The sequence below is a fragment of the Astyanax mexicanus genome, chromosome 3, assembly GCF_023375975.1.
Source record: "Astyanax mexicanus isolate ESR-SI-001 chromosome 3, AstMex3_surface, whole genome shotgun sequence".
NCBI lineage: Eukaryota > Metazoa > Chordata > Actinopteri > Characiformes > Acestrorhamphidae > Astyanax > Astyanax mexicanus.
The window spans coordinates 64,676,252-64,695,585 of record NC_064410.1 but is presented as its reverse complement, the minus strand read 5'-3'; the positions used below and the strand labels follow the sequence as shown (position 1 = coordinate 64,695,585).

General features: G+C 39.8%; 1 protein-coding gene across 7 annotated transcripts in view; it reads right to left on the bottom strand.

Annotated features, from left to right (window-relative positions):
• Positions 1-4,944: 4,944 nt before the first annotated feature.
• elavl3 (ELAV like neuron-specific RNA binding protein 3) overlaps positions 4,945-19,334 on the bottom strand; it is a 31,646-nt gene continuing 17,256 nt past the window's right edge. Inside the window, exons 4-7 of one of the 7 annotated variants that reach the window (XM_049475664.1) lie at positions 15,510-15,663; positions 14,151-14,376; positions 12,457-12,495; positions 4,945-11,746 (exon numbers count right to left, since the gene is read on the bottom strand). In XM_049475664.1, the coding sequence (XP_049331621.1) occupies positions 11,398-11,746; positions 12,457-12,495; positions 14,151-14,376; positions 15,510-15,663 (768 nt within the window). In that variant the 3' untranslated portion in view covers positions 4,945-11,397. Of the gene's footprint in view, positions 11,747-12,456; positions 12,496-14,150; positions 14,380-15,509; positions 15,664-19,334 lie in introns of all 7 variants that reach the window. The other 6 variants (XM_049475666.1, XM_049475663.1, XM_049475665.1 and 3 more) reach the window with 6 other exon arrangements.

The window sequence follows — 19,334 nt, the reverse complement described above, 5'->3', positions numbered from 1 at the left end:
CCCAAATTACAAATAAAAATATTCTCATTTAGAGCATTTATTTACAGAAAATGAGAAATGACTGAAATAACAAAAAAGATGCAGAGCTTTCAGACCTCAAATAATGCAAAGAAAACAAGTTCATATTTATAAAGTTTTAAGAGTTCAGAAATAATCAATATTTGGTGGAATAATCCTGGTTTTAATCACAGTTTTTTTCATGCATCTTGGCATCATGTTCTCCTCCACCAGTCTTACACACTGCTTTTGGATAACTTTATGCTGCTTTACTCCTGGTGTAAAAATTCAAGCAGTTCAGTTTGGTGGTTTGATGGCTTGTGATCATCCATCTTCCTCTTGATTATATTCCAGAGGTATTTAATTTGCTAAAATCAAAGAAAATCATCATTTCTAAATGCTCTCTTAATTTTTTTCAGAGTTGTATAGAAATATATGTGTAGAAATATCTATATAGATATGCTAGAATTAGTACAAACTTCAGCGTTGTTGCTCTCTGGTGAGAATCTGTGATTAATTTACTGTATTAAACACTCAAAATTATAATCTTTCCTTCAGAGTTTTTTATTTTTTACAGTAAGTTTCTGTTTCTGGTTTACCGCTTTATTTCTCTTTAGTTTTCAGTTCTGAAGTTTAATCCAGTGTCTGAGGAGAGCTCTGTGTCGTCTCTGAGTTTCCCCACGGCTGTGTTTATATTCACACCATATCAGAGCCTCATATCAACACATAGATGCGTGAAAACAATGTTTAGAATCATTGATTCTGATCTGCACTCTATTCCTGACCCGATTCACTCAATGAGTCAAAGACTCTACACTCAACCCAGCGTGTTCCTCAAGTTCCTCAAAGCGTCTTAACGTCAGACAGATCACGTGATAATAATTCAGGAAATATTAGCGGATTTTAAAGTTTAAAAGTCTCAAAGCTTTTAAATTCCTTAATTTCCTGTTTCCTCTGCTTTTCATTGATTAATTTTTACTTGTTTTTTATGTTCTGACTAGAAATTAAGAATAAACCAATAAACTAATCAAATTGTTAATCTTTTATTTATTTTTTTTATTTATTTTATTATTAATAAAGAAAAACTAAGACTTTTTACTTCCATGTAGGAGCTTCTATGACTCTATTAACTCCTGATGTTTTAGCGTTTTGCTGTGATATCGTTTCAGTATCAGTTTTGAGATATTTATGGAGGTATCGTATTAAAAGTCCAAATTTTGTGAAAAATGTTCACATCCATACTTAAATAATTCAGTGTTGTCTGTCAGGAAAGATATTTTATTTGGGATAGTAAATCGTTTTATTTTTTATACAATTTTTTAAATTGAATTAGGATATGTACTATAAAGCATGAAGTTATTTATTTTTTATTACTAACAAGTATTAAAAAAAGTGTGTGCTTTTTTTGCTTCCTTTGTGAGGACCAGATGTCCACGTAAGCATAGGGGGTGTGTCTTAATCTATCAGGTTGTGAGGACATTTTTATGGTCCTCACAAGTTTAAAGCCGTTTCTTTTTGTTGGAAAAATTGGTACTTTAATTAGAATATGTAATGTTAAAAGTGTGAAATTATTTGTTTTTGGTCCCTTTGTTTCTAACAAAAATAGCAAAACCCTGTGTGTGTGTGTGTGTGTGTGTGTGTGTGTGTGTGTGTGTGTGTGTGTGTGTGTGAAGAGAGCATGTTTTGCTACCATTGTAAGCACCAGATGTGTTATAATCTGTCTGTTTGTGAGGACATTTTAATTGTTCATACAATTAATTTTAGTACTTTAATTAGAATACCTAACAGCGTTAAATGATTTGCTTTTAAATATAATTAACCAACATGTGTGTGTTTGTGTCTGTTTGCTACCATAGCAAGCATTGCGGTATGTCATCGTCTGTTGGTTATTGAGGACATTTTTGTGGTCCTTACAATTTTTATGTCATTTTTTGGTTCTAAATATTTATAATTATTTATTTTTTGTTTACTAACAGGTATTAAAAATCGGTGTGTGCGGTGTTTGCTCCCTTCATTAGGACCAGATGTCCACACAAATATAGAGGTGTGTCTTAACCTGTCGGATTATGAGGACATTTTTATAGTCCTCACAAGTTTAAAGCCTTTTCTTTTTGTTGGAAAAATTGGTACTCTAATTTTGGGTTCTGAGATTCCAACAAGAATAAGCAAAACTCTGTGTGCATGCATGTTTTGCTACCTTTGTGAGGACCAGATTTCCACACAAGCATAGAGATATGTGATAATCTGTCTATTTGTGAGGACATTTAATTGGTCCTTACAATTCTTATGTTTTTTTTTTGTTTTGTTTTTTGTTATAGAAATTGATACTAAATACTATTTAGTATTACTTGGTATTGATACTTAATTAGAATTAATATTGTAATTATGTGAAATTATTTCGGCCACTGAGGTTCTAATAAGAATAACGTGTGTGTGTGTGTATGCATGTTTTGCTACCTTTGTGAGGACCAGATGTCCACACAAGCATAGTAATCTGTCAGTTAATAAGGACGTTTTAATGGTCCTCACAAGTTTGGAGGTTTTTTATTAGAAAATATAAAAGAGTGAAATAGTTTTTCTTTGAAGATGAATAAAAAACATGTTTTTGTGTGTTTGTGCATGTTGTGCTGCCATAGCAGGCATAGTGGTATAACCTGTTGTTTTATGAGGACATTTATGTGGTCCTTATAATTTAGAATTGTGATACTTTAATAAGAATACCTAAAAGCGTGAAATTTAAGACTTTTGGTTTCTGTGGTTACTGAGGGTCTAATAAGACTAGTTAAACTGTGTGTGTGTGTGTCTGTGGGTGTGTGTGTGCATGTTTGACTACATGGATGTCCTCACAAGCATAGAAGTGTCATAATCTGTCGGGTTGTGAGGACATTGATACAACCGTATCATCGCCGATGATACAACCGTGCTGGGTCTCATCACCAAAGGCGACGAGTCAGCATACAGAGAGGAGGTGCAGCGGCTGACAGACTGGTGTACAGTCAACAACCTTCACCTGAATGTGGACAAGACAAAGGAAATGGTTGTTGACTTCAGGAGAGCACAACACACCCACTCTCCACTCAACATCGACGGGTCCTCTGTGGAGATTGTTAAGAGCACCAAGTTCCTTGGTGTCCACTTAGCAGATAACCTCACCTGGACCCTGAACACCAGCTCTACAGCCAAGAAAGCCCAGCAGCGTCTCTACTTCCTCCGGAAGCTGAGAAAGGCCCGTCTCCCTCCACCCATCCTCACACTCTTCTATAGAGGGACCATTGAGAGCATCCTGAGCAGCTGCATCACTGCCTGGTTTGGGACCTGCACCGTCTCTGACCGCAAGACCCTCCAGCGTATTGTGAGGACAGCTGAGAGGATCATCGGCGTCTCTCTCCCCTCCATCACGGACATTTACACCACCCGCAGCATCCGCAAAGCAACCAGCATTGTGAATGACCCCACTCATCCCTCACACGAACTGTTCTCCCTCCTGCCTTCGGGAAGAAGGTACCGCAGCATCCGGTCCAGCACGACCAGATTCTGCAACAGCTTCTACCCCAAGCCATCAGACTCCTTAACTGCAGAGACTGAACTGATGGTTTTTCTGTACATGCACACACACTCTTACCCCACTTACCCCAGAAAATGGAAAGCACTAAAAACCCTACTACCTCACTGGACTCTATTGCACACTGTGTAATAGAGTAATTACTACCTCACTGGTCTTTTTTGCACACTGCATAATTTGCACACTGTCTTGTTATTTATTATTCTTTGTCTGTATTGTGTTGTATTGTCTGTCTGCACTTTTGTACTGTTGCACTATTGTTCTGTCTACACTGTGTTTATGTGCACCATGGTCCTTGGAGGAACGTTGTTTCGTTTCACTGTGTACTCTGTATATAGCTGAAATGACAATAAAAACCACTTTGACTTTGACTTTGACATTTTGATTGTCCTTACAATTAAGAATTTTGGTACTTTAATTAGAATACCTAAAAGCGTGGAATTATTTTATATTTAAATAACCATTGTGTGTGTGTGCTACCATAAGCAAGAATTTAGATTTGTCATCATCTGATGGTTTTGTGGTCCTTTCCAAGCCCTTTTTTGTTACAAAAATTGGTGATTATATTATAGGACCTAAAAGCATGAAGCTATTTACTTTTGGTAACTGAGGTTATTGCAGTTCTTAGGCTGTTTTTGTTGCGAAAATACATTTAATTAGAATATCTACTGTAAAAACATTAAATTATTCACTTTTTATTTGCTAACAAGAAGAGAAAAATCTGTGTGTGTGTACATGCATGTTTGGTACCTTTGTAAGGACCAAAAACCCACACAACCATAGAGCTATGTTATAATCTGTCAGTTTGTGAGGACATTATTGTGGTCCTTATATTTTTAAAGCCTTTTTTAGTACAAAAATTGGTACTATAATTTGAATACCTAAAAGCATGAAATAAAAATATATATGTATATATAGCAAAACCCTGTGTGTGTGCATGGGTTTTACAACCTTTGTGAGGACCAGATGTCCACACAGTCATAGTCGTGTGTCTTAATCTGTCAGTTTATAAGGACATTTTGATGGTCCTCACAAGTTTTTAGGCTTTTCATTAGAAAATCTAAGAGAGTAAAATGTATCTATAAATATGTGTTTGAGCATATTTTACTACCATAGCAAACATAGAGGTGTGTTATAATCTGTATAATCTGTGGCATTTATTTGATCTTTATAATTTAGAATTTTGCTACTTTAATTAGTATATAAAAAAAAACAGTGTGAAAGTGTGTGTGTGTGTGTGTGATGGCAGTAAAATGGCAGTGCCACAGTGGGTCGGTACTCAGCGCTGAGCACCGGGGGCGGAGTTAATTATACAGGGGCGTCGCTGCTCCCCCTCCGAACCGCCCACACAAACCCAGGAGAACAGAAAGCAGCCAGACTCCAGCTTTTCATAACTTTTATTTTATTTTTTTCTGGCATGTAAAGTACAAATAATTAAACAATTCCATGAAAAAGTCCTCAAGCGTCTTCAGCTGAAATCCCAGTAATAAATATCCTAAACTAAACTGAAAGGTTTTATTTGTTTCTTTTTTTCCCTTTGTTACGCTGTTGTCGTTGTTCTTTTGGTCGTGTGTTTGGAAGTGTGAGATTTTTTTGACTCGTGCCGCCGACTCTGACGTCGGGGCTCGGCGTTCGATCGTTTGATTCTGAGTTATTGAGCCGCTCTGGAGGAACGGCGTTAGAAGAACATCGCTAAGTAACTCTGTATCCCTTCTAAATTAATTGACACAAAATACAATTGGTTGAGAAACAGAGGAACCACTGACCCCTTCTCTAGCTCTGGGGCTCGGACGCCTCCCGTCCCTCCTGCCGTCGCCACGGTTACCAGACATACTGGTGACCAGACGCCATGGTGACCAAACGTCACTGTGACCGAACATCATGGTGACCGGACGCCAGGTTAACCGGACGTCATGGTGACTGAACGTCGAAGTGACCAAATGTCATGGTGACCAGACGCCAGGGTAACTAAACGTCGTAGTGACCAAACATCATGGGGATTGAACATCATGGTGACCAGATGCCAGGGTAACCGGACGTCATGGTGACTAAACGTCAAAGTGACCAAACATAATAGTAACCAGACGCCAGAGTAACTAGATGTCATGGTGACAAGACATCGTGGTGACCAAACATTGTGGTGACCAGACTCTGGGGTAACCAGACGTCATGGTGACCAGAGGCTGGGGTCATCGTGATGACAAACCTCATGGTGACTGAACGTCGTGGTGACCAGTCTGGTCACCCCAGCCTATGGTTACTACAACATCTGGTTACCCTGGCATTTGGTCACCATGATGACCAGACACCAGGATGACCAGACGTCATGGTGACCAGACTCTGGGGTAACCGGACGTCATGGTGACTAAATGTCATGGTAACCGGACGCCAGGTTGACCCGATGTCGGTCCGGTCATTCCCCGTCTCCACTCTGTAGAGCGTATCTCTAAGAGCGACCGGCGGCACAGCAGAAAGAACGGGCGCCAGCCTCACCCAATCAGAACCCGCATCTAGACAGCCCCGCCCCCTCTCTCTCTAAGGCCTTCACCCCTCTCCCGCCCGCCCTCCCGCCTCCGGGGGTCTGAGAGTGGCCGGAAAAAACAAGACTGTGATTAGATCAAATAATCAAAAGGTTTTCATTTAACAAGACAAACGAAACACAGGCAGTAAAGGCATAACATCTAGCACACAGCATGTATGTTTACACGTTCAATTAGTTTAATATAGCAGTGCATTCTTCGCCTATGGAGAACTTTTTCCAAATCGTAATTCTAAAGCTGCTGTTTTTTTCTTCTTCTTCTTCTTTTTTTAAGTCTATTGTTCCCTTTTAAGATAAAGAATAAAACAAAACGAAAAAAAAAATGGTGTAACCACATTTTGGCAAAATCAAAAGTTTTTTCAGCTTGCAAATATAATGAAATAAACCATAAATATACACAAAACATACTTTTATACGAGGCAATAATAATAATCATAATAATGATAATAAATAGTTTTTAAGTTAACAATAAGTTAAAACTACAAGCTTAAAGTCGCCCAAATAATACAAGTTCGTTGGCGCTATATTGAATTTTTTTCCGTTTAAATTATTTATGTTGCAACAAAAGCTACCACAGACTTTTACAAACACAATCGAACACATTTTGATTGAAAGAAAATAATCTAACTAATTCTAAAACCTGCATACACTGTAGGAACAGCAACTAAGTTTAAATAATGGAGAAAAGAGAAGAAAGTGTACCCGATAAAAGCAACCCGAACGAAAAAGAAAATCTTCAAAAAACCCATGTGTGTGTTCTCTATGGCAACGTCAACAACACAAATACGCTAAAAGTTAACATGTGATTCTGATATGTGAAGAAATCAATAAATTACAGGAAAAAAATGATATTCTGAAATCGACATGGGCTAAAACTGATGAGATATCAGACAGTATTCCTCTCACGGTCTTGGATAATCGCCCTGTTCGGTAGCGTGGACGTTCGGCGTCGGGTTTTTAACCGTGCGTGATCAGAGCACTAATCAGGGCGGAGGAAGGGATGATGGACGTTTTCTCAGAGATCAGAGCTCTCGGTGCTTCGATTCCCGAAGTCAATCGCTTCTTTTTTATTACTATTATTAACACTTTTTTGTTTCGCTGCATTTGATCCTTTCGCTATTTCCGCAAACCTTTTCAGTGTGATGTTTAACGTATTTTTTAAAAAATATATATATCTTTTGTTCTCAGTCAATATAAAAACGAAGCACATTGCACTTACTGTTCCATAGGAAAGTTTTTTTGTCTTTTTAAACGATTATTTGTTTGTTTGTTGTTTGTTCGTTCGTTGCTAAGCGGTGCAGTAGGTGTGTGTGTGTGTGTGTGTGTGTGTGTCCTGCCGTTGTCCCTGGCTCTCTACTGTTATCGCTGTGGGGAGCTGTGAGGGTCTCTGGATTCGCTGTGTGTGTACAGGTGTGTGTACAGGTGTGTTTCTAAAGGGCTGGTTTGCTTTGGGGTTTGTGGACGTCCAAGTGAGGTGAGGACAAACAAATTAGCCTGTCCAGAAATGTCCCCATGGGGACGACATCCTGAGGATACCACAAGAACCTCTTGAGGACGCCACAGGAACCTATTGGGGTCACCACAAGGACATCTTGAGTATAGCATAAGGACATCCTGAGGACACCACAAAAAACTCTTAGGGACACCACACGGACATCCTAAGGATACCGCACGAACCTCTTGTGGACACCACAAGGACGTCCTGAGGACACCAGAGGAACCTTTTGGGGTCACCACAAGGACATCCAGGGGACACCCCATGGAGTCACCAAGAATCCCGTTATCTGGTTCCCACCCAATCACAAATGCTAAAGAGATTGGCCGAATCTCGTCAGGCTTCAAGGCTTAATTGATCATTTAATCAGCACACCACCAACCAATCAGATAGAGGGGGCGGGGCTAGATGTGAGTGTTTATGGTATGAAAGAGTAGACGAACTCAGATGTGAGCGATAGAGTCAGTATAGTGATATGAACTCTTATCATGTGGCAGTGTGTGATCATGTTATCATGAGATATGTGATGCTGTGATTGATTTTTCTTTGATCTGTAGTTCCCAAGTTCCCAAGATTTTAATGAAATCAGGTGGTGAGACATGTCTGAAAGCAGTGCTTTTATGATAAATAGCGTTAGGGCTGGACGATATGACCAAAATCTGCGTAATGCTAAATATTTATAATGATATAATTTGTAATTCTGATGCTGATATAAAGATTATAAGAGGCTGTGGAAGTGTACGGTGTTCTGCCCTTTGTGCTCGGCTTGAATTCCTGTTTATCAAAATACTATCAAACATTTGTTTCAAGGATCGCGATTATGCATATCGATATTAAATAATCATCCAGCCCTAAATCATGTGATATCAGAGAGTAATATTGTAACATTGTTATTGTGATGATATAACGAATATGACACACTCAAGGATATAATAATAATAATAAAGTCTGACGTGAGCTATTGTGTAATGTGCACATAGATATGATTAATAATATTTGTAAGTGCAGCTGTAGCAGATTACGCCAATCTTTTTTCTTAACAAATTCTTTGGTGCGTTGAGCAGGGTAAGCAAGAAGAATGGTAGAATAGTAGCATCATCATATTCCATATTTCTTTCTTTCTTTTTAAACTGACGAAAAAGGGGTAGACGAGATGCCGGGATTAGAAATGTGCCGTAGCGAAGGTAGCTAGCCGTTTTTGGCGCTCCAGATCGTTAGTTCCTGGTGCACGTTCAACGCTCGAAAAAACTCGAAAACTGGACCTGAAAACCGTTTTCCGCATCGTCTGCTATGAATTGCATGCTAATCTTTATCTGTGTTGTATATTTAGATGATGTAGTCGTGTTTTCCGTATGTTAAAGTCCCCGTCGCTTCGATCCCCTCCCGAACACCGCAGACACCCAGGCTCTCTTCCCCCAAAGCTGGAAAAAACTCGGAAAATAAAAGCCATGCGGTGTGTTCCAAAGATTTCCACGCTTTAAGAATCTGTAAAAATGTTGCACAAGGTCTTGTTTTTTTTTTCTCGTTGATATAAAAATATATTAATCTCTAACGTAATCCTTTTTTTTTCTCAAAGAGATCATTGTCCCCTTTGGCTAACACAGCGTTTATTTAGAAAAAGCAAAACGTTGTTTGATTTGAACACATTTAAACCCTTCTCTTCCTTTTTTTTTAAGCTGCAGTTTAAGCTCTTTCGTCGTTTTTACAGCAACGTCTCTCCCCCCCGGAAGTGGAACCAGTTCAGTTTAGTAGTTTTTTATCTTTGAAATTTTGTAGTTTTGCATAATTTGTATATTTTGTATATATATATTTTTTTAGGGGCTATTTGTTTCGGGCTTCCAGTAATCATCGCTGTTTACCATTGGGATGTGTCTGTTTCTTTATTTTGGAAAGCGGTAAATACTGTAGATTTTGGCAGGGGGTGAATTTTTTGATGTCGTTTTTGATTTATTTTTGATCGTTTGGCTTAAAGCAGCAGGGTGCAGAGGGAATGGAGGATCCTTGCTCATGTTTTGTTTTGTTTAGTTTCGTTTAGTTTTGTTCGTTTGTTTCGTGCATGAGTGCAGGAATTGAGTGTGGAGCACGAAACCTGTCCATTTACGAGAAAATTGAATTCAGAAGTTGGGAAGAAGATCGGAAGTTTGCCGGAGTGACGGTTGGACGCGGTGAGATTGAGGGATAGTGGAGGATTGAGGAGGAAGGAGACTATCTATCTAACCAACTGTCCTCATCATATCCTCATCGTAATCCTCGATACGTCCTCATTACGTCCTTCTTGGATGTCACCGATCCAGCCGCAGCGCTTCGGCTTTACTGTGGAAACGCCGTTTAGTTTGAGACGTTCTCTGTAAGGGAATCTGACGCCAGCCTTTTCTCAGAACCTTTTCAGATCCCGGTTTCAGATTGGGCCTGTCGGGGTGGGTTACAGAGCGAGATCTTGTTCTCGAGGTGAACCCCTGGCCTTTTCACGAAGAGTTTATACCAGTTACACCAGAGTTCTGCCACGGCGGAAGTGCTGCCGGTGATCTCTAGACATCTATCTATAGCATGTGGTGGAGTGGGTTCTCAGTTCTACATGCTGGAATCGGCCCTATAAACTATAAAAAAGTGGAGTGAAAAAATACAGGGAGATAGATTCTAGGATTCTTGAGATTGTATGCAGAAAAACGACGGATCTTGGCTTGTTGGTAAAGTGGAAGTACTACGTGGTTGGTGTGTGTTTTGTTTGTGTGTGTTGGTTGGTTGGTTCATGTTTAGTTTTTAGCGATGGCCGGTGTGTCTCGGTAATTTCTCGATAGGTATGTCTCGGTATGTCTCGGGGTGCAGTGGTGTAGAGGGTAGAGGTCACTCTGATTGATTTGATTCCCTCCGTAAATCTCCTGATCCTGTTTATCCTTTATATCTTTGCGTCTGCCGTCGAGCGTGAGATTCACTGGATCATCAGATCGACTGTCGGGGTCGGACCTCGAGTGGGGCGGTACAGCGCCCTAAAGCCGCACTGCAACCTTAAGTGAAGCCAGGAAACCGTAATCAATCGAAGTTCTAGAAAATGCTTACATACTCGGCTATTATAACCACCTTAAATATTGAATATATATATATATTTATAAGTATATCATCAATATATATATAAGAGAACACTGTTTTTATCATATTTTTTTCGTTTTTCTTAGATCTAAAAAAAATTGCTGATTCAAAATGCCCAAGTGTAAAAAAAGTGACTACGTCGTCCCCGTTAGGACCGGAGAGTAATTGGGGCAAAAGTTTGGGTAAATTGCACATACTTTTTTTTATCGTTTTCCTTTTTTTCGTCATCGTCGTTTTCATCGTCGTTAGTTAGTTCTCGTAAATTTGCCTGAATTAAATCAAAGCTCTCGGCACACATTCTCCGTCACATTCATTAAAACTGTCTCCCTTGCGATAATAAAAGGACCCCCCCCACCCCCTGCCCCACCCACAGACCGACCACCACCACCCACTTCTGCTAATTCAATCCAGGCAAACGTAGGGAAGGACTAGCATGTTGTGTAAAGAGAAAAAGAAAAAACTCTCGAGTGTGTGTTTGTGTAATTTTCGTCGTCGTTGTTGTTGTCGTCGTATGTGTGGGAAATGTATATGTGTGTAAATATATGTGTATGTGTGTATATATGTGTGTTTTGAATGAGAGAGAGAGTGTCAGAGAAAGAAAGAGAGAGAGAGAGACTCAGTCCAGGCCCATGTAGAGTGAATGTGCGAGGGTCTCGGGGACCCTCCTCTCGCGGGGTTAAGGAGCGTTAGTGACCGTGCCGTCCCTAAACCCGCCCCTCAGGCCTTGTGCTGCTTGCTGGTCTTGAAGGAGACCTGCAGGACGCGGTCGCCCAGGCGGTACCCGTTCAGGCTGGCGATGGCCATGGCCGCCTCGTCGTAGTTGGTCATGGTGACGAAGCCGAAGCCCTTGCACTTGTTGGTGGTGAAGTCGCGGATGACCTTGACGTTGGTGACGGCGCCGAACGGCCCGAACAGCTGCCACAGGACGCTCTCGTCGGCTTCGGGCGACAGGTTGTAGACGAAGATGCACCAGCCGGCGCCGGTGGGGCCGGTCAGGTTGACCCCCGCCAGACTGGTCATGCTGTCGATGGTGATCGGCGAGAACCTGGGGAGCAGAGATGGAGAACTACCATGGGTGTCATTCTGAAGTTCTACGCCGCATGCATTCACATAACCTTCACATAACCTTCATAACCTTATCCTTTATAACTTCATAAAACAGGAACATGCCCCTGCTGCCCACATCCTCTCAACGTCCCCACAAAACAAAAGCTAACAAAAAAAGCTGTAGCCCACATCCACTGCATGTTTTAGTCATTAATCCTCGGCGAGCAAAACCTCTGTAGAAATAAAAAACACAGGAACCACAACGTCCAACAGAAATCGTACGATATCGAGCGCAAACACAGAAACCTAGAGAGGGATGAAAGCAAATAAGAAAGAAACCAACAGAACCAAAGAGACGCAAATGCAATCTGGTATGTCCATGCTGGTGGAAAAAAAGACATTAAAGCAACCGAAACTGAAAGAAAGGAAATTAAAATGTTAGTTCAAGAAATAAACACGTACAGATCTGTCCGATCCGGCAACCAACCAACCAACCAACCAAAATAAACCAAAAGGTTCAACAAAGCCATGCCAGAATGTCCTGCTGCCGCGCGGCAGAGCGGCGCCACACTTAACCCCGGATGCTCTGTGGCTTTGTGTGTTTTTTTTTCCCAATGCTCGTAATTGCGAGGTTAAGTCAGCAGGGGGTATTCCGGGCACTTTGTTAATTTTATTTTTTTTTAGGTTTGATGCTTTTGAAAAAAAGACACCGTTTTTTGGGGAAATTACCTCTTGACTCCGTAGGTGGCGTTTAGTAAATTGTCGAGTCTGCAATGCAAGAGGGAGAGTGAAGGAGGTGGAGACATTAGTGGCACAATCCGACACACCAGAGAACAGGGTTTTCATTTAACGTGCCGCCGCCGGCGACCACTAGAGGGAGCTGTAGGACGCGGGCCTGGACCTGGAGCCGGCGCTGTGACGCAGTGCTTCCACACTGAGGCCCTCAGGCGATGGTTTAGAAGAGTACTGCATGCATGTTTCTCTCTCTCTCTGTATATATATTTATATATATGTGTGTGTGTGGATATGAACTCACACAGGAATGCATTATGGGTAAGGCTGATTCATACTCTCACACACACTCAGATTCGTCTCCTGCGGTATTGTTTGTACCGTCCCGCTGCGCCGAGCCTTTATTTAAGGCGATTGGTGTGAATGAAAGAAAGGCTGCAGAATTTAGGCAGAGCCGTCACTTTAACCCTTTGAACTCTAGGCTGTTTTTATGTGTTTTTTATTCTCCGTTTTTGTTTTCAGTTCCTCTTTCAGGTCTTATAACACAGTAATTATATCAGACAGACACATGCCCTGATCTCTTTTACTCCAGAAGACATACGGCTGCTCAAAAATATCATCATTTAAAATGTAAAAGGAAGCAGAATTGTTATATTTTCCTGAAACTGATCATGATTTACTCAAAATTTTACCAAACGCCTGTTTTTTTTTTACTTATTTTTAAATGAATAGACTTTAAATATATTCACACCTATAAGATATATATATTTAAAAAATGGTTAGACTACCATGTATATGTGTTGATAAAGCATAAGAATATTGATGATTTGAGTTCATTACATGGCTTATTAATTATTACTTTGATAAAATACATGGAGAAACAGCATCAGGTAGATTTATTTTATTTTTCTTGATAATCAATAATCACACCTCTAGGATACATGTAGATACTAAAAACCACCTGACACTCAGAGCAGCCTATACCTTTCAGTATTTTATATATAATCAGGACACACAAAGAAAACGACAATATATACAAAAATTTAAACTTTTGTGTAGTTTAGTGCAAAATAACTACTAAGTAAAAATGTGCAGGTAAAATATATAAAAACTATATAAAGTAGTGCGCACACCATACCTAGCTCTAGTTTGAGTAAAGCAGGTAGTTTCACTCTTTTTCTGTGGACACTTTTGAGTCTTTATTTACTGATATTATTTGGTTTGAAACATCATATAAATATGTTTGAAGCACTAAAGGTAAATAATATTGGTTGGGGAAGGAGATTTTTCACTTTTTTAGGTGTTTTTCTCTCAATGGGTTTCTTGTAGATTTAGCTTTACCGCACTGGGATGTCTGGGATCACTATTTTTAGAAAGAGTAAGCTCCGCCCTTTCTAACCATATATGGATTATGTTTATTGAGTAAATAAGCTGAGAACACGAACAGGTGAGATTTTGGAGGGAAAATCCATCTGTAGGGTTCTAAGGGTTAAACAGCATCTCTAAGCCGCGTGCCCATGTGTGCCCACGTGTGCCCACGTCGCCCCTCGTTCCCTCTAATGGCGCGCCGGCGCTGCAGTTTAAAGGAAAGGTCGGCAGAGAGGAGCATGGGGCTTATAGGGTTTACAGGGTTAGGTTTTTAGGAGAGGGGTTTTAATGGGGTTTGGGCAGGTGGCGGGTGGGGGCAGTACCTGAAGCGCTGGGTCTGGTGGTGCAGGGGGCCGGTGTAGCGGCGGGCGGCGGTTTGGTACAGCTGGGTGAGCAGGGCTTGGCCCGTCTTCTGGCTGGGGTTGTTGGCGAACTTGACGGTGATTGGCTCGGCGGCTCCCAGGGGCTTCTGGCCGTTCAGTCCTTTGATGGCCTCCTCAGCCTCGTTCCTCTTGTCAAACCGGATGAAGCCCACCCCTCGTGATATGCCTGCTCCGGGGGCACAAAGCAGGGCACAACGTTAACACCAAGGACACGGTGCCCGCCTACTGGCACGTACCAGCGCACCAGCGCTAGATTAACTCTTATAAAACACACACAGATTAGTAGCTATTGTTAAACGTAAACTACAGTACATTTTAACTCTTAACAAATACGGTTTTATTTCCTAAAAAACAACAAATAGGCATGCCTGCACCCGACAAAAGGGAAGTTTGCGTGATGTCTTCAACATAATCACTTTAGTTTCAAGGTTTCAGGTTAATTATTCATGCGTACAGCATCTTCAAACATTTATGCACTGAAATGTTTGTGAAGAGACTCCGTTAGTTGCTTTCATAACAGAGATACACAAGTAATCTCCCCTCAAAATATATCTTTCCCATACAAATATAAGTCCTATACTTTACATGTAAAACTTACATTTAAATTTAAAACAAATTTCCAATTTCTTTTGTTGGAACCCTTTATGGCGCATTTATTTAAAAGAACATATAAGACAGATATGTGTGAATACATTATTTTGGTAATTTCTAAATGAAATAAATTCTATTCAAACAACAATCCAGATTAGTACACTAGCAAACAAACTCCTGATAATCATTTCTGTCTGTTACATGTTTGATGGGATGGGTTGCTACAGGATGAATGGATGCACATATTCTTTTCTTATATTATGATATATGACATTATTTGTATATATACAGCTCTGGGGAAAATGAAGATATTACTTCAGTTTCTGAATCAGTTTTTCTGACTTTCCTAAGCTTTCAGACAAATAATCTCAAATAATGCAAAAATCAATATTTAGTGGAATAATCCTGGTTTTTAATCACAGTTTTTTTTTCATGCATCTTGGCATCATGTTCTCCTCCACCAGTCTTACACACTGCTTTTGGATAACTTTATGCTGCTTTACTCCTGGTGTAAAAATTCAAGCAGTTCAGTTTGGTGGTTTGATGGCTTGTGATCATCTTTCAATAATTTTTAAGTGATTTGAGACTTTAAATATTTAATATTTTCCTATTCCTACATATAATCCCTCAGTCCGGTCAGTGGTTCATGACGATGCTTTTGGCCGGATCTGAGGCCGGTTCTGTTCCAGGAGTGAGATAAGGCTATACCTGTAACCTGGTCCACCAGGATGCGGGAGGTGATGATACGGCCGTACTGGGAGAACAGCTGCTCCATGTCCTTCTGGCTCATGGTCTTGGGGAGTCCACTCACGTACAGGTTAGCGTCCCTGATGGAGGCGGAGCTCGGCCGGGCGTACGACACCTGAGACACAGGGGCATCATTAGAACTTCCCATCATGCTCTTTGTGTGTTTTTGAACATATTTGTGCCGTACAGAACCTCCAGAATGATGAATACATGTTCCCTCAGACAGCAGCTTGTTTTCTATAGACAGAATCAGAGGCTCTGAGCGGATCAGATATGTTAATGTATGAATGCAGGGCTGAACCGGCTGGCTGTGATTGATGGTGCTGAAGCTGAGTGTGAGTCGCTGTGTGTTTTTGTGAGATTTGGCCCCTCCCCTCTCCTCCCTCCATGCTTTGTCTCCTCTCTCGGGGGAAAACTGCTCCTCTGGCAACCAGCAGCCCAAGTAAACAGATTACAAGATGTCCAGCGTCCCTGACAACTCACGCCCGCGTCCCTGCCGACTACGCCACCAAGATCCCTCAAACGTCCCCGCCAGTTACAGCACGCAAAAACGCCTGTGTTCTGATGATTATCCTACAAAAACCCCTCAAACGTTTCTGCCGATGGTTTTAGAAACATCTCTTAAACGTTCTTGCTGATTATGCCACAAAGATCTTGCAAACGTTTTTGCAGATTATGCCACAAAAAACCCTTAAACGTTTCTGCCAATAGTTTCATGACGATCTCTTAAATGTTCCTGTTGATTATGCCACAAAGATCTTGTAAATCTTTATGCCAAATATGATACAAAAATCTCTTAAACATTTCTGCCAATTATGCCACAAATGTCCCTTAAATGTTACTGTCAATAATGTCATAAAGATCCCTTAAATGTTTAAGCCGATTGTTCCATAAATTTCCCTTAAACAAACCTTTTGATTATGATACAAAGATCTCGCAAACCTTTCTGCCAATTACGATCCCAAGATCCCTTAAATGTTTCTTCTGACGGTTTATAAAGATCTGTTAAATGTTTCTGCTGATTGTTCCACAAAGATCCCTTAAAAGTTCCTACCGATTATGCCATAAAGATCCCTTAAACATTTAAGCCGATTGTTCCATAGAAAACCTTTAATCGTTTTTTGTCGATTATGATACAAAGACCCCCTTAAACGTTTCTGCAGACAGTTTCACAAAGATCCCTTAAACGTTCCTGTTCATTTTGCCACAAAGATTTCATAAACCTTTTTGCCAATTATGATCCAAAAATCCTTTAAACATTTCTCACAACGGTTTCATAAAGATCTGTTAAATGTTCCTGCTGATTATTCCATAAAGATCCCCTAGACATTTCTGCCGATGGTTTCATAAAGATCTCACAAAGGTTCCTGCTGATTATGCCCTTAAACATTTCTGCTGATTATGCCACAAATATCTCACAAATGTTTCTGCCGATTAGGCAATAAAGATATCCTAAACCTTCTTGCCGATTATGCCATAAAAATCCCTTAAACATTTAAGCCAGTTATAATACAAAGATCTCTTAAACGGTCATTCCGGTTATGCCATAAACATAACTATATAATTTCTACCGATTCTTCCATAAAGATCTCTTAAATGTTCTTGCCAATTGCCACAAAGATCCCTTAAACATTTAAGCCAATTGTTTCATAAAGATCCCTTAAACAATCCTGCTGACCATGCTTCAAAGATCTTGCAATCATTCCTTTCTGCTAATGATTAATCCATAAATATCCTATAAACATTTTCGCCGCCTACACCACAAATATCATTTAAACATTCCTACTGACTATGCCACTAAAATCATGTAAACGTTTCTACCACTATTAAACGTTTAAAGCTTTTCTTTAGAGCGGTGAGTACTGTTTCCTACACCTTTAAAAGAAAACTGCTCCAGGAAGACGTCTGGCTGACCCACATGGAAACAGCAGCTTTAGCCTTTAGCTCAGATGATTAAGGGTTGAAGGAGTCTGCAGTAATAAAGTTGCTGATAAGATAAATATATATATATATATATTTTTTTTTTTCACTCTTTATTTTAGAGTATATATTCTGTGCATTAGAGTATAGTGGTATATTAGCCTGGTCTCTCTGTGGTCCTGTAATGTGCTGTAAAATGCTAAAGGCTAATTGGGGTGTGTGTTTGAATGGTGTTAGCTCTTTGTGTGGATGGTTGGGGTGTGTGTGTGTGTGTGTGTGTGTGTGTGTGAGAATGACTAAGCAGCTGTGTTATGGGGGTGGAGGGGGGGGCATTATTGCTGAGTGGGTGAGTGGAGGGCTGTGATTGGGCGGTGGGCCGGCTGGGGGGCGGGGCCGGGTGCTGTATTAGAATACTGGGTTCTGCCCTATAATTAACCCTCTCTCTGTCTCTCCCACACTGCAGATGGTGCCTGAAGCCCATATGGCCTCTAATCCTGTCTCTGGCATTCTGTCCCCCTACCGCCCCCCTACTGCCCCTTTACTGCCCCACCCACCCCCTCCTGCCCCTACCCCCCCCCCCCCTCACTCTCTCTCTAACAATGCCTTATTGACATGTAAAATATGACATTTGCTCAGTTTAAGGATTTGGAGGCTTCCGGCACACGAGTGATGGATGCCAGGGGCAGGGGGGGTGAGACAGACGGGCAGGGGGGTGAGACAGGCTGCTGGAGAAAGAGCTGATTATGATATTATGATATTAGCTGTGTATTGAAAGATTGATAATAGTGACAGTAAAGGATTACTGAAATTTAGTTGTGAATTCTAATTCTAATTCTGACTGATGTATAAAACTTAAAAAGTCAAACATTATTCAAAATAATACTCGTTTTACTCTTTTATTTGTTATTTTGTGTTTATTTATCCTTTTGTGATTTCAAATTTGATGTAACGACTAATAAAATGATGCTATTTTAATTTTAATAATAATTATTTTAGGGATAGAAACAATGATATTAATAATATATATATATATATATATATATTTTAGGAAATATATGACAAAAGTCTTGTAAACTAATATAAATAAGGATGTTTCTATGATTTATATAGTATAATCAGACTGTAAATGTGACTAAAATAACTTTTATAATGATATAAAAATAATGCTTCTAAAAATACTTTTTTTAATTTTACAGAATGATACGCTATATTATAATATAGAATAATAAAAATAGTGTCAGAATTGCTGGACAAATCTGGATTGCTGGATAAAAAATAATATAAATCATTTGTATGATCACGAAAAATGTTGATAATGTGACTGAAGTTTATATAGAATTATAAAAACAATGCTCCTAGTAATACTAATATGATGTATAGCACATTTCTACAGATTATATTATATTATATAATAAAAATAGTGCAAAAATTGCTGTACAAATAACAATGTTTCTATGATTATTTAGCATAATCAAGCTATAAATGTGACTGAAATTCATATAAAATGATAAAAGCAATGCTTCTAATATGTATATGATGTATAACTGATATGAACTGTATTATGACTGTTCTTATGCTTATTTACACAGTTTTTATTTAGGATTTGCTTCAGTGTAAAAGATTATTTGTCATAATTAGAATATAAATCTGTTAACTGACTGAAATTAATATAAAATACTACTAAAAATAATAAAGTGAATTCTGATGATAGTATATATGTGAAATTCAGCACATTGTTCAGTTTATTTCAGGATATTTGTTATAATCTTTGATGTTTGATGCTTTGATGTTGTGTGGTCAGGTGGTCAGGTGATCAGGTGAGGTCACCTGTCCGGCCTTTTAATCTCCTCTGTCTCTAAACCCCAG